The following is a 13,302-nucleotide window of genomic DNA, read 5'->3' as shown; positions in this document are numbered from 1 at the left end:
CTGGAAAAGAATGGAGGATGACAGAGTTAAAATGTGCTATAGAACATTAGTAGACCTCTCCAAAAGGCAAGTCAACCGCAAACTACCTCTGCTTAGTTTGGGTAGATAAATGGTCTTGCTGTTTAATCCATATATATTCCTTTTGTATGATTGTACTACTGTAATTTTAAGTGATTGCAACTCATAAATGCCATTTGCATACTATGTATGTTTTTATAGTTGGTAAAGCAGGTTGTCTTTGAAAATAGACCTTCGGTCCAGTCCTGCTTACCTTAAACAATAATGAGATAAAAGTAAATGTCATACCATGCATGCATCATCTATCTTATGCAATAGTCGAGGGTTTAAAATGAAACCTAGACTCTGCTGTTTAGGTTGCAAACCTTGAATTAGGCTTAATGTTATGGTAGCACTTCCCAGCAGGAGAAAAGGGAGTATCAAGAGTATAAGGCATATTTCTAGGTCACATCTTTCATCGCAGTTTTATGTAGCATCTCTGGTAATTATGAAAACCTGTACTTGTAAAGAAAGAAGTGTGGCATTGCCACTACTGGTTGTGTTCATGCTTCACAACAGCAAAGAGATCAGGGGAAACCCTGACATTCCTGTGTGATACAGACTTTGTAGATGGAGTATAAGTGTCTGATCTAGGCAGGCATCGAAAGTGATTTGAATATGACATTCTCTTTGGCATTTTGCTGTGGAGATCACATAGGGATTGGAGACATAACATGCTGTTTACAGGAGGTAAAGTAAATGGACAGACTCTACCAGCTAATGATCCTTATGTGTTTCTTTGTTTTTATCGCTAAGCAATAATTTTGGGAGTCAGTTCTTCGCAAAAGACAGTTAAATGAGTTACAGGGAGGTTGTCAGTTTTCTTGCTGAAAATTGTTTAAAGTAAGCATGTAATACAGTTCCTACAGTGGAACACTGAGCTCTCCCCATTGAAGACCATTAAAGTTTTTTTTTTTTTTTTTTAAGTAAAAGTTAGTCAAGCAGCTCAGGTTGTGTGTGGGTAATGCCTCCAAACTATCGTACAGGAAGCTTATGCTGTCTTATATCCCTGCCCCCTTAACTTAATATAACATCCTCTGAGGTTGCACTGTGTCTGTGGAAGTAAGTGATTTTTACAGAAAGTTTGTTGATGCAGCAGGACTCTGCAGACTACAAATTCCAGCTGCAACAATTTTCTGTAGAGAAGTAATTTTTCCTTATGAATTTTAGTGCATTTTTTTCTGTTTCTTGCAGATTATCTTTGACGAAACCTTACAGAACTGCTTGGAGTCTTATTTGCGTTTTTCTCCCAGAAATTTTGATGAGCGGAGTCCTTCAAAACCTGCAGTGATGGATGTACAGAATCGCATTCACCATTCTGTTTTCCTCACCTTCCTAAGAATGTCTACCTACAAGGAATCCAAGGTAATTTTTGCTTTTTCTGAACAGTGTGCCATGCTTTTCATACAAGTCAGTAATTACACTGCTTTCAGGGCCACGTTCCATTTTTCTTTTCTAGAAATGGGTTGCACTGAAGAGAGATATGGTAAAATTATGTCTTTGCAGCTAGCAGCACATAGTCATGGCTGCATAAGTGCCACTGAAGAGAGTAAGAGACTTTCTGTTAGTGTTTATGCGCCTTCACAGCTGATTTTTATCGTACTAGGCTAAAGGGGATAAACCTGAAGAGGCTTTCTTGCACAGCATATTAATTTGCTTTGTTTTTATTGCACAGCCAGCCACTCACACTTGCTGCGTGGCATTTTGACCATATGACTTTGTAGTACAGGCTGACTAAGAAGCAGTCATTTTCAGACCGTGAATTCTGTTTTTCAGAACACTACATGGAACACTAAATTGTAGCCATGGTGTGCAGCAGTAGCGTTGTTGCCTCACAGCAAGAGGTTCTCCTGTTCGATTCTCGGCTGGAGTGCCTTCTGTGTGGAGTCTGCATATTCCCCCCGAGGTAGAGTGCCGTTCGAAAGACATGCATGAATGGGCGTGCCTTCGCTGAAGGTTGGGCATCAGGCTGACAACTCGGCACCATAAAAATCTACTGCCAATCATTAGCGGACCGGAGTTCCACTGTGGCGACCCCTAACCGGGAAAAGTCGAAAAGACAAACAACATGGAACACTAAATTGTTATTATTAAGTTTAAGAAACACACATTAGTGCAAATATTACTGTAAGTACATTAGCTAAATATTTGAATTTTGACAAAATCCTTGGTAGGAAAGGAGATGGCAGGTATCTTGTTTTTTTTAAGGCTCTATATGTATATCTGAAAAATACTCTATAATTATCCTATGTAGGTAATCATTTTGGGTATACATGTGCTGCTGTTTTACTGAACTGTCAAAGCCCATGTCTATAACTACACTAATTATTTTATTTTACTATACATTGTTATATTGTAAATGTTTTGTATTGTGGAGGTTTTCTTCCTGGGCCTCTGCTGAAAATGGGATGTTCTTCATGTTTCACTGTTGCAGTCATTACATTTGGGTTAACTGCTTGCAGGTATCCCTGACAGCCTGATTAACAAAGTCTTGGGTCCTGCGTCGGTTGCTGTCCCTTCTTCCGTGATGTCAGGGGTATAAAACATGCAGCTGACGCCATTACATCAGTCTTTCTTGCCATGTGGTGCCCGTAGCAGAAGCAGTTTGCAAGTGCCAGTCAGCCGACTCCTGAAATTTTCGTTTTCGAGTTTCAGAACCAAAGTCTTCAACTAAAGCTAAGTACCCCATTGAGGAAACTTTTTTTCTTGCTCCTTACCGATGTCAGTAAAAGTTAATAATTGCATTACTTGTGGAAAGTAAGTATCTCATAAAGATTTTCATTCATGCTGTATTCCTTGCCTAGGCCCTGACCATGACGTACCTTGCTGTTGGTTTTGTGCTTTATCTAATAAGTGCACTATCTGTCGTTGGTATATTTTCGCCTCTAAATATTTCTGTTCTCGGTTTAATTATCCAGAAATATCGGTTAGCTGTCCGACTACCGGGATTCCGAAAAAACTCAAAGATAAAGACAGAGGCCGTCGAGGTCCAAAATTGCTGGCGACGTTTCTCCTAAGCCAGTTTACAGTTCACCGGTACTCAGTGAGGCGCTTTCGCAGCCCCTGATACCCAGTACTTCTGATTTGCAGGCCTCTACTGAGACCCATTCTGAGTCCAGTATGCCGCGAGATGCTTCAACTATGGAATCCGTGGATGTCTCTACCTTGGATGGGTCCGGAGCCGCTGTGCAGGCACCGGCTTCTGAGGGTGTATTCAGGCCTACTGACTTCCATATTAAACCGACATCTCCTTCTTCACTTAGGCATAAATCACGAACCATGCCTAAAAAAACGATGCCCAGGCCACGTGCTCAGGCCTCTATGCCTAAAAAACAAATTATAAGAATGGCTGAAGATCTAATAACTCTAATCAGGGGTAGCCAAACCCCCCCCCCCCCTTCTAAGAGGCCTAGGACTGAGGTTGTTTGTGAATCTTCTGACCAGGATTCTGTTTTTTTCAATTCTTCTGATGATCCAGATTTGCCCTTATCTACTTATGAGGATTCTGATGCAGAGGACTGTATTCCCTCTGCTTCCCATCCAGAGGATTTTTCTTTTGGTGAAACCTTACATAGTCTAAGGGAGCATTTCCACTAGGAAAGCCAGGATTTTTCCGATTCAAAAAAGAGGCTCAGGGATTTCTTACTCCTGCCTCAGCATAGGCCTTTAGCTATTCCTCCTGTACTAGACATTGTTGATGCTTTTTCGGAATCTAGTTTGGCCCCTGATTCCTTGCCTCCTGCTCCCAGAAAACCTGGCAGATACTACAGGGTTCCTGAGTCACACAAGTTCCTTTTTAAACATCCTATTGTGGATCCAGAGACTATTTCACAGGGGCCCAAGGGCATTAAGGCTTCTACTGCTAAAAATCCTACCCCTTCTGATAGAGACTCCAGGGCGCTGGATAGATTGGGTAAGACGTTTTACACTTCTGCAACATTGGCCATTAGGGCTTTAAACTGCCAGTTTCATATGTTAAAGTATCAGTAACCTGTTATTGGATTGCTTAAACAGAAAATTATGTTGATTCCTGATTGTGTGGAAAATAAAGCATTACAGGATTTAATGTATTTTGCTGAACAGGTTGGAAAACATGCTTTGCAGTGTGGTTTTGATTCATTAGAGGCCTCTTGCAGGGCTGCTGTTACTGGGTCTGTGCTCAGAAGGCATGTTTGGCTTAAGGAGCAATCTTTACCTGATCATGTTAAAGCTAAATTGTTGGATGCTCCCTTAAATCAGGACCGCCTGTTTGGCAACAAGGCTGAGGAAGTTCTTAAAAAGATGGAAGATAAAGCTAAATCTATGCAAACTGTTAAAGATTTCTTACAAGTTCAGCCTCCTAGATTTAGTAGGCACTGGCCCTCTAAAAATTGGTCCTTTCCAGCCCCTTCCAGGTCTTCTCAAGCCAAACCCAGACACAACAGAAACCCCAAGTTTCAGTCCCAGGGGAGACACAGGACTAAGCAGTTGGGGGTCTCCACTTCCAAATCTGGGAGTAATAAGACTCCCCTTATGGTAAACTGTGTGAATGACTTCCTTTTAAAATTTCCAAGCACTTATCAACTGACTCTCCCTTTGGGGGGAAAGATTGTTCTTCATGCAAAGAACTGGGAGCTCATTACCCAGGACAAATGAGTTTTAAATATAGTGTCCAAGGGATTCAGATTTCACTTCCACATGTTGGAATCAGGGAATCTTGCAGAAGATACTTCGCTTCAAAGCTCTGCACTGCCCTTTGGCTTATCTACTGCGCCCAGGGTATTCACAAAGTGCCTAGCTCCAGTTATTGCATTTTGCAGGCAAAGAAATATTAAAATATACCCATACCTGGACGGTTGTCTAATTCAGGCAGAAAGCCAGGACATACTTTTGAATCATCTGGCCTTTGTACAAAGGGTTCGAACTTGTATGGGGTATGCCATAAATGAAAAGAAATCTCACCTGGTACCCTGTCAACAAATTATATTCTTGGGAGCAAGCTTGAATACAACTTCCCAGATGGCTTGCCTCACGCCAGAGAAACAAATTCATTTGACAATCTACTTCAAGCAAGTGGCCACAGAAACCCTGCTATCTGCAAGACAAATACTGCAAGTCTTGGGGTTCATGGCCTCCTGCATTCTTCTAATTCCATATGCAAGACTGCATATGAGGAAACTACAGTGGTATCTAAAAAGCCTATGGTGTCAACATTCCCAGGATCTAGAAGCAATGATTCCTATCATACCTTGCCTACGCCTAGAGTTCCTTTGGTGGGCAGAGGCCTGCCACCAAAACAAGGAACAGCCTTTCACACCATCCCCTGCCGCCCAAACCCTAACAACAGATGCATCAGACTGTGCATGGGGGGCTCACCTGGCAGGGAGGTGCATTCAGGGCAAATGGAACCCAAGTCAAATACACCTGCATAGCAATCAAAAATAAATGTTAGCTGTACAGAATGCTCTGACAGCCTTCAAGGACCACATTCTTCCAGGACAACTAATGGTAAAGATGGACAACACCATTGTTATGTGGTACATAAACAAGCAGGGGGGTACACATTCTTACCCCCTCTGCAGACTAACCGTGGCATAGCGGAACACAGCCTTGAGCTACCAAATGCGCCTACAAGCTCAATTCCTGCCAGGAAAATTAAATACACTTGCAGACGGACTAAACAGAAACCTCATGGACCCACACGACTGGAAACTGGATCCAAGGATTTTCAACATGTTGACAAGCAAATGGGGGGAACCCAGATATAGACCTATTTGCTTCTCCCCAGAACTACCAATTGGACAAATTTTGCACAAGGACTCCCCATAAACAAACCTGGAAAGTGGATGCTCTGTCCTTCAGCTGGAAAAATCTATCAGTCTGTGCCTTTCCCCCTCTGCCTCTGCCCTCCAAAGTACTACTAAAAATCAAACAGGACAAACCAAGGATGATTTTGATTGCTCCAGACTGGCCACACCAACACTGGTATCCCCTCCTGCGCAGTGCATCACGGTTATCCCCATGGCACCTGCCTCAGACTCCTTCCCTATTGTCCCAGCAGGTGAACCAGATTCTGCACCCTCAGCTTCTAACACTGAACTTTGCAGCCTGGCTAATTACCTAATCTCTCCTTTACCATCCCTCAGTAAACCTGTGATGGATATCACTTTAGAGGCAAGGAGGCCTAGTACTAGAAAATCTTATGCTGAAAAATGGAAAAGATTCTGTGCCTGAAACCAGTCTCAAGGGATGAGCACAGCAGTGCCCAATTTACCTCAGATTTTACAATACTTAACTGAGATACTTCACAAGGGCCTGTCTTTTTCCTCCATTAAAATCCATGCCTCAGCCATTCAGCTCATTATAACACAGAACCTCCCCTCTTCTCTCATCCACTGCTCAAGCAGTTCCTCAGAGGGGCCAAAAATTTAAGACCACCCAGGAGAGCTGTAACCCCAGCCTGGGACCTTAACTTTGTTTTGGAGAAACTCTCTCTACCTCTTTTCGAGCCAGCTGATACTGTAGACTTAAAGCTTCTTTCTTGGAAAACAGCTTTCCTTTTAGCAATCACTTCAGCTAGAAGGGTATCTGAATTACAGGCCCTTATGGCAGTGGAGCCCTTCATCATCTTTCATGCGGACAGGGTGTTCCTCAGAACCAATCCATCCTTCATGCCCAAGGTGGTATCCAGCGTGGCTCTTAATCAGTCCAATCCATCCTTCATGCCCAAGGTGGTATCCAGCGTGGCTCTTAATCAGTCCATTCATTTGCCAACCTTCTTTCCCAATCCACATAACAAAGGGGAACGGATACTGCATTCCTTAGATGTGCACAGACAACTTAGATTGTACTTGGACAGGACTAAACCTCAAAGGAAATCTGAACAACTGCTGGTGGCATTTGCTGCAGGGGCAGAGGGGAAGGCTATTTCAAAGCAAACCATTTCTAAATGGATAGGCCATTGCATTCATTTCTGCTATAAGCACCATGGAAAACCTATCCCCCAGGGGATCAGACCTCACTCCACCAGGGCTGCATTTACCTCTACAGTCTTTCTCAGAGGCTTCCCTACCACGGACATCCTAGAAGCTGCTACCTGGAGTTCTGTACATACTTTCACCAAGCATTATCATTTGCCAATTTTCTCTAAATCCAGAGCTGGCTTTGCCACTGCAGTCTTGCAGGGCCTTATAGCCGGTCCTAATGCTATTTAAATTTTTCCTCCCAACCATAGCTTTGTGAATCTACCCAAATGTAATGACTGCAACAGTGAAACATGAAGAACATAGTACAGTTGTGCACACTTACCATAAATGTAGATGTTCGAGTGTATTCACTGTTGCAGTCCTGGTTACCCTCCCTCCAGCCCCCTAACTTCTTTTGGTTATACCTCTACTTTCCTTTACTGTGCTTAAAAGCTTTTTGATGTATTTGCTTTTTTGTTGGAGGTATATCACTGTACTCTTATATTTAATTGCTTCCCATTAGGGGGGGCACCTGACATCTGGGGCAAGAAAAACTGATGTAATGGCTTCGGCTGCATGTTTTTATACCCCTGACAACCTGACGTTATGGAAGAAGGGACAGCAACCGACGCAGGACCCAAGACTTAGTTAATCAGGCCAACTGAGGGCTACCTGTAAGCAGGTAAACCAAATGTAATGACTGCAACAGTGAATACACTCGAACATCTACATTTATGGTAAGTGTACACAACTGTTCTTTTTTATGGCCCAGCTGAACTTTCCTGGTAAACAAATTTCAAATAAATAAAATGTAGCAACGTGATACTGTCCTAGCTAAGCCTTGTTTTTTGTTTTTGTTTTATTTAAAAAAATGTTCTTGTATTAGACCTTGGGTTCTGTTTAAATTAAGTGGCTTGTCTGGTCCCTGATAGGACTTGCTAAAAGTATCAACATCCAAGATGACCGACCATTTTCTTTGTTGTATTACTCTGGGTTCTGGTAAATTTAGCACTGCTGTCCAGTGTCATGAAAAAAAAACACTAATTTATCATGCAGAAGCAAAGTAAGTAGCCTCTTGTGCTGAGTCTTTGAATGCTACCTGCGTATTAAACTTCAGAATAAGACAAGACAGTTTTCTGCTGTAATTATATTTTTGTGTGTACTTTATGAGCATAAAGGCATGTTATTGGTCACTTTTAAGGATTTGAAGTATATTGTCAGTTCAGATTATTCACTGTGGTAACACTTTACTTAGTATTTTGCTTATTGACCATCTTTTCTTATTTTTATTTTTTTGCACGCAAAGCTTTCAAGTGTTTTCTTTTGCTGTGCCTCATCCTCTTCAGTTCTAAAAGCAAATCATTAGTTACTTCTTTTTCTTCTGCTGACCTCAGAGCCATTAACTGCTCTTTGCATCAGTACTTAAAATTTCTCATGTTGTTGGAGTAAACCTTGTTGCAGCTCCCTCTTATGACTGTCAAATCCTTGTGACTGTTAGGGAGTAGATAAAGCAAACCTCCAACAAATGCACATGCATGTGTAGGCACACACACTCATGAGTGCACATTCCACACACACACACACACACACACACACACACACACACACACACACACACACACACACACACACACACAGTAAGATCTGGCAGTAGGCCCTTCATACTGCATCTCCACTCCATTTTTAACTTGTGTCCTGCCATTCCAGAGACACTGGCATGCAGTGATGCTGGTGTGACAGGTATCTGCCCGTCACTGTGTGCATTCGCTCTTTTGGGTATATTTTCCTGTTCTCCACCAAGGAGTGTTACAACAAAGGCTTTCTCAGTCCACAGGAAGGTGAGCTGGTCTCTTTCTGTTCAGATGTGCTGAACACAAGTTGCCAATGAGTCAAAATCCCTCAGCTTCTCTGCCTATAGGTTAGGTACTTGTATTCAGCTTTTACGCTTTACTCGTTGAAGTAGGTTGTGACCAATAGAACTGATTATTTTCATATCTGCTAAAGTTTTATGACTTCTGCTCTTTTGAAAATCTTTCATTAAGAAAGGCTGTCTCTTCCACTAGATGGCAGTACTTCCAAAACAGACTGTTAAACAGTTGTTTTATATTGTTCTACCTGTACTTTCATTTTTGCATGTTGCCTTTATTTTATTTTATTTTTATTATTATTTTTATTTTCCTTAAGTTGACAGACCATGAGAAAACCCTAGAGAAAGTGACATATATTGGGATGTAAAAGATAGGCCTTATCAGGAAACAAAACAGGATTACTTAGTGTAAACATTTAATGAAATCCCTTTGTGATGATTGTATGCTGTCTGACGCTGGTTGTCCATATGTTTGTAGACTGGGTAAAAAAAGGTAGCTTTAAGCCAAAATGTGTGGTCTAAGCAAATCCCATATGAAAAGAACTGTTGTGGCTTAATGTGTATGTTTAGAAGAAATTGAAACGTGCCAAGTCCAAGGGTCCGGGGTGTTGAGAATGTAGCTTGAAGGTGGCAGAAAATGTTATAAACTTGAAGCACTCTTTATTAGAATTTAGGAATGCATTGAACATATATTATGCAATTTTGGAAGGCTAATAAACAAGATGTTGATTGTCTTAAATAGCAGGTCTATTAACAGTACAGAAAAGTGTGGTTGGTCCAAGTAGTTATCTGCTGTGCTTGAATTCTATAAGGCTAGATATTGTATTTTTAAATTCAGAACCAGTGGTGTAATACATTTATTCTGCATAAAAGTTTCTATGTCTTTATCACTTGACATAATCTTCATGTATTCTGTTCTTTTCCAGGATAATTTTTTCACTCCTTCTGCATTTGGTGAGCTCATCTATAACAATTTTCTGTTTGATGTTCCGAAGATTCTAGACCTCTGTGTTTTGTATGGGAAAGGGAACAGTCTGCTTCTACAGAAGATGATTGGTTAGTTGAAGTCACTATACATAGCTTGCATGTTAAACTGAAGTAATGAGTTTGATATGATGATATTGTCATGTTTTCTACTCGGAGAAAGAAACATCTGTTGATGATGGTATTGTATGATGTCACATTCTGATAGCTGATGTATGTTGTGGTGTGTGTCAGGTGCCTACAGATACACATTTGAGAAAGTTCATGCTACATAAGCTTGCTAGAGTCAACCCCAGTATGAGTTGGTTGGAATTCTTCTGGAAAGCAGTCTTGTTTTATTTCTTGTGCTTTCTCATTTCCTGGGAACTAGAAAGATTTCAAAGCCAGTGTTAGCTATGATAGCATTTTTGTTTGTAATGAAGTGGCTGGATAATTAAGCATGATTAGTACCTCATTTAGACTATGAAGGAAAAGCCCCCATGCTCCCACAACAACTCATGCCATAATACAACATGTCAGCTACATAAATGTGCTCTTTCCCCATGCCTAACGGATCTTTTATTTTACTTGTGCAGTTCAGCTCTCAATCTTTGCAATCATAAGTAAAGTTCCAACGTTAACGTGGCCTTTCTTCCTGATACTTTTTTTTGTTTTGTTTTCTGAAGGTCTGACTCTTCCACCAGATAGTAAAGGGAAGCTTCATATGGAACTGATATGAGGGTTCTTGTTGTGGCCTAAGGGGACTTAATGTGAGGAACCTTTGAGTTTTATCCTTCCTGCAAGGAGGATCAGGTCTTTGCTTTCCTGGTTGTATTTTGTTTTAGAAATCAAACTCTAAAAATCCAATGCCAAAGGACAGAAACCAACGTTTATTGCAAAGCTTTCTGGTCACAAACACCCTTCCTCGGTGCTACTGTCATAAAAGTGAAAAATACAAAATTTAAATAGGAGTTCTTATAAAACACATGATTATATGTTTTATGTCATATTTATGATAGTAGCACTGAGGAAGGGTGTTTGTGACCCGAAAGCTTTGCAATAAATGTTGGTTTCTGTCCTTTGACATTGGATTCTTAGAGTTTGATTTCTACTACTGTTCCTTCACTCCATTTATTGTAGTACAGACTGTTTCTGTGTGGTATTTTGTTTTACACAGCCTCCTGGTCCTTGATTGGATGGAAATTGTCCTACCTGGGATTTTAGCTCATTGCTTATCTGTAGCAGTGGTGGTGGACCATAAGCTGTGAAGAGGCACTCCATTCTTCCACAAGAGGGATTTTTCCTTCGGTTTTACTCCTTATCACCTTCACCTGATCAGTGTCGGTCTGTGGTAATCCATCTTAGTCTTGGCTATGATAGCTTTGTGAATCACCCAGTTATGGATTTGAGGTAATCTGAGATGAGGCTTCTACTGGGACTTCACGATCCACCCCAGTAGATTTGGTCTGTGTCAGTGTAAGGGAGTTATCAGTTGGGCCCACACCAGGATCTGTAACCCAGATTTGAGTATACAACATTTGTTTATTCTTGGCAGGTACTTCATGTGTATGAGATCTCTCCCTTAGGGATGTCATTGTGGTGCCACTGCCAGGCCAAACACTGTTTTGTCTGCGTTTTGTGCCACTGGTGGTATTTATGTGATCACATGCAGGACCATGATGGTCTGTCTCCCAACCGTATCACTTGTCCAGGTCTGTGAGTGTTTTGTTATTTGGAGTTGCTGAAGGATGAGAAGTCTGTCTTCCTTTTAGGTTACCTTTGGGAGCTTTTTCCCTCCATAGGTCTTCTTGTTTATGGTTTCCTTATAATACATGAAGCATAACATTCTTTGGTCTCTATTCTCATACCCTCCCTTAGACATCCATCCAGGGTCAGAGCCTTGGAACTCCATTATAATCCTCCTTGGGACCAGCTTTTAAGGATGTCACCTTGAAAGATTGTACATACTACCCTCGGCTGTCATTTCCTCTGAGAAAATCAGTGCCTCATTACAGACCCATCGGTAATGTGACTGATTTAATATCTCATTATCTGAAAGCTGACTTGTGGTATCTGAATGTTCTGATGGCATATGGAGATCACAGCCTGTTTCTCCGTTGCCTCTTGACAGGGAGTCTACAATTTTTGGATAATTTTGGTAAGAGGTCATACTCTTCTGACTCTGTGGGGCTTGGAACCCTTTACTTTACATCTCATCTGTCCATATACCATTCTTTCCTGGTGAAACCACCACTGGAGAAGCTTATGAACCTCTTTGAGTCTGGTTTCAAGAAGGACTTCATCCATGACGTATCTTTGGCTGCTCAGACAAGTTTCCAGCTAACCCTGTGCGACTTAAATTGCTTGGATGCAGTGGTTAGAGACAGGGAAACTTGGACATTTGCCTGTATACAGTGGGATCGATATGGTGATCATCATTTGAAGACTGGCTAGACAGCTGTATAAAGGACTCTATAGGCAAAGTCTTGTTGTCGTTAATAGCCTACTTAACAGGAAACAGAATCCGCTTCAAATGTCTGGTTGTGTCCTTTCTCTGTGGTTCTCCATTTTTCTTCCAAAAAGAAAGTTTTGTTAGTACCCTGAATGCAAGGCCATATGATCTTTATTATTTCCCTCTTCTTTGCTGTCTGAGAACCGCTAGATGCTGCCTGTGTTGGTCTCCTTGTTAACTCAGGGAAGGTCAGGTTTCATAGTTTCCCTGGGTGGGAAAGACCTCTCTTGATTCAGCCAGTTTGGTTGGGCCTTTCTTGCCCTTCTTTGTGACAAATGTGACTCTAGTCTAATGGGCTGTAGATGCTGTCCAACTTCCAGGAGGATGGCGGAAGTTTGCCATTCCCCTCCTCATCAGATTTGGGCTGCTTCTCGGCTTTAGCAAACTTCCTGTTTTGTGGGGGATTCTTGCTGTTCCTTTACTCTTTGCCTTTTTTTTTTGTTTTTTTTATATAGATGCCTAGATGGGGGTTTGACCTTGATTTTTTTTGTAATATAAGTTTGGTGTTCCATGAAGTAGTTCCACTTTAAAATGGTAGAGTATCTCTTCCAGCAGACAGTTACCCGTTATGGTTCTCTGAGTCCGATGCCTTTCCTAGTCAGTAGTGGCCACTGCAGACACAGTGAGCATATTTGTATTCCTCCTTATGAGGTGGCTGACTATTGGTAGGCTTGCCTTAAGACTCCCTGGTTTCTAAGAGAAGGACTTTTCTCTTCAGATGCCCTTGGTTGTAATCTTATAAGGGTGACACTTTTTTCACACATGCCTTACCTGGTTCTTGCTAGCTTTGTTGCATTGTAGGTGCCGAACTTTGTACTCCACTTGCTGATTGTCTTGACCTTTGAAACGCCCAAGAGGTTTTGGCTGAGCAGCCTTCAAATGGACATAGGTCAGGTCCTCAGCTCAGACCCAGTTGAATTATTTGGGTAAGAATGCAGCCACATTCTTCATGGTATTAT

The 13,302-nt window shown here is 41.6% G+C and overlaps 1 protein-coding gene across 1 annotated transcript in view; it reads left to right on the top strand.

Annotated features, from left to right (window-relative positions):
* The window catches only part of ASCC2 (activating signal cointegrator 1 complex subunit 2), a 1,163,586-nt gene that overhangs the window by 127,138 nt on the left and 1,023,146 nt on the right, over positions 1-13,302 (top strand). The window contains exons 3-4 of the mRNA XM_044069746.1: positions 1,252-1,422; positions 9,795-9,924. Coding sequence (XP_043925681.1) covers positions 1,252-1,422; positions 9,795-9,924 — 301 coding nt within the window. The remainder of the gene's footprint in view (positions 1-1,251; positions 1,423-9,794; positions 9,925-13,302) is intronic.

The sequence above is a fragment of the Protopterus annectens genome, chromosome 4.part0, assembly GCF_019279795.1.
Source record: "Protopterus annectens isolate FY-2018-M chromosome 4.part0, PAN1.0, whole genome shotgun sequence".
NCBI classification, from domain to species: domain Eukaryota; kingdom Metazoa; phylum Chordata; order Ceratodontiformes; family Protopteridae; genus Protopterus; species Protopterus annectens.
The sequence above is the reverse complement of the archived record's forward strand: the minus strand, read 5'-3'. Positions and strand labels throughout refer to the sequence as shown.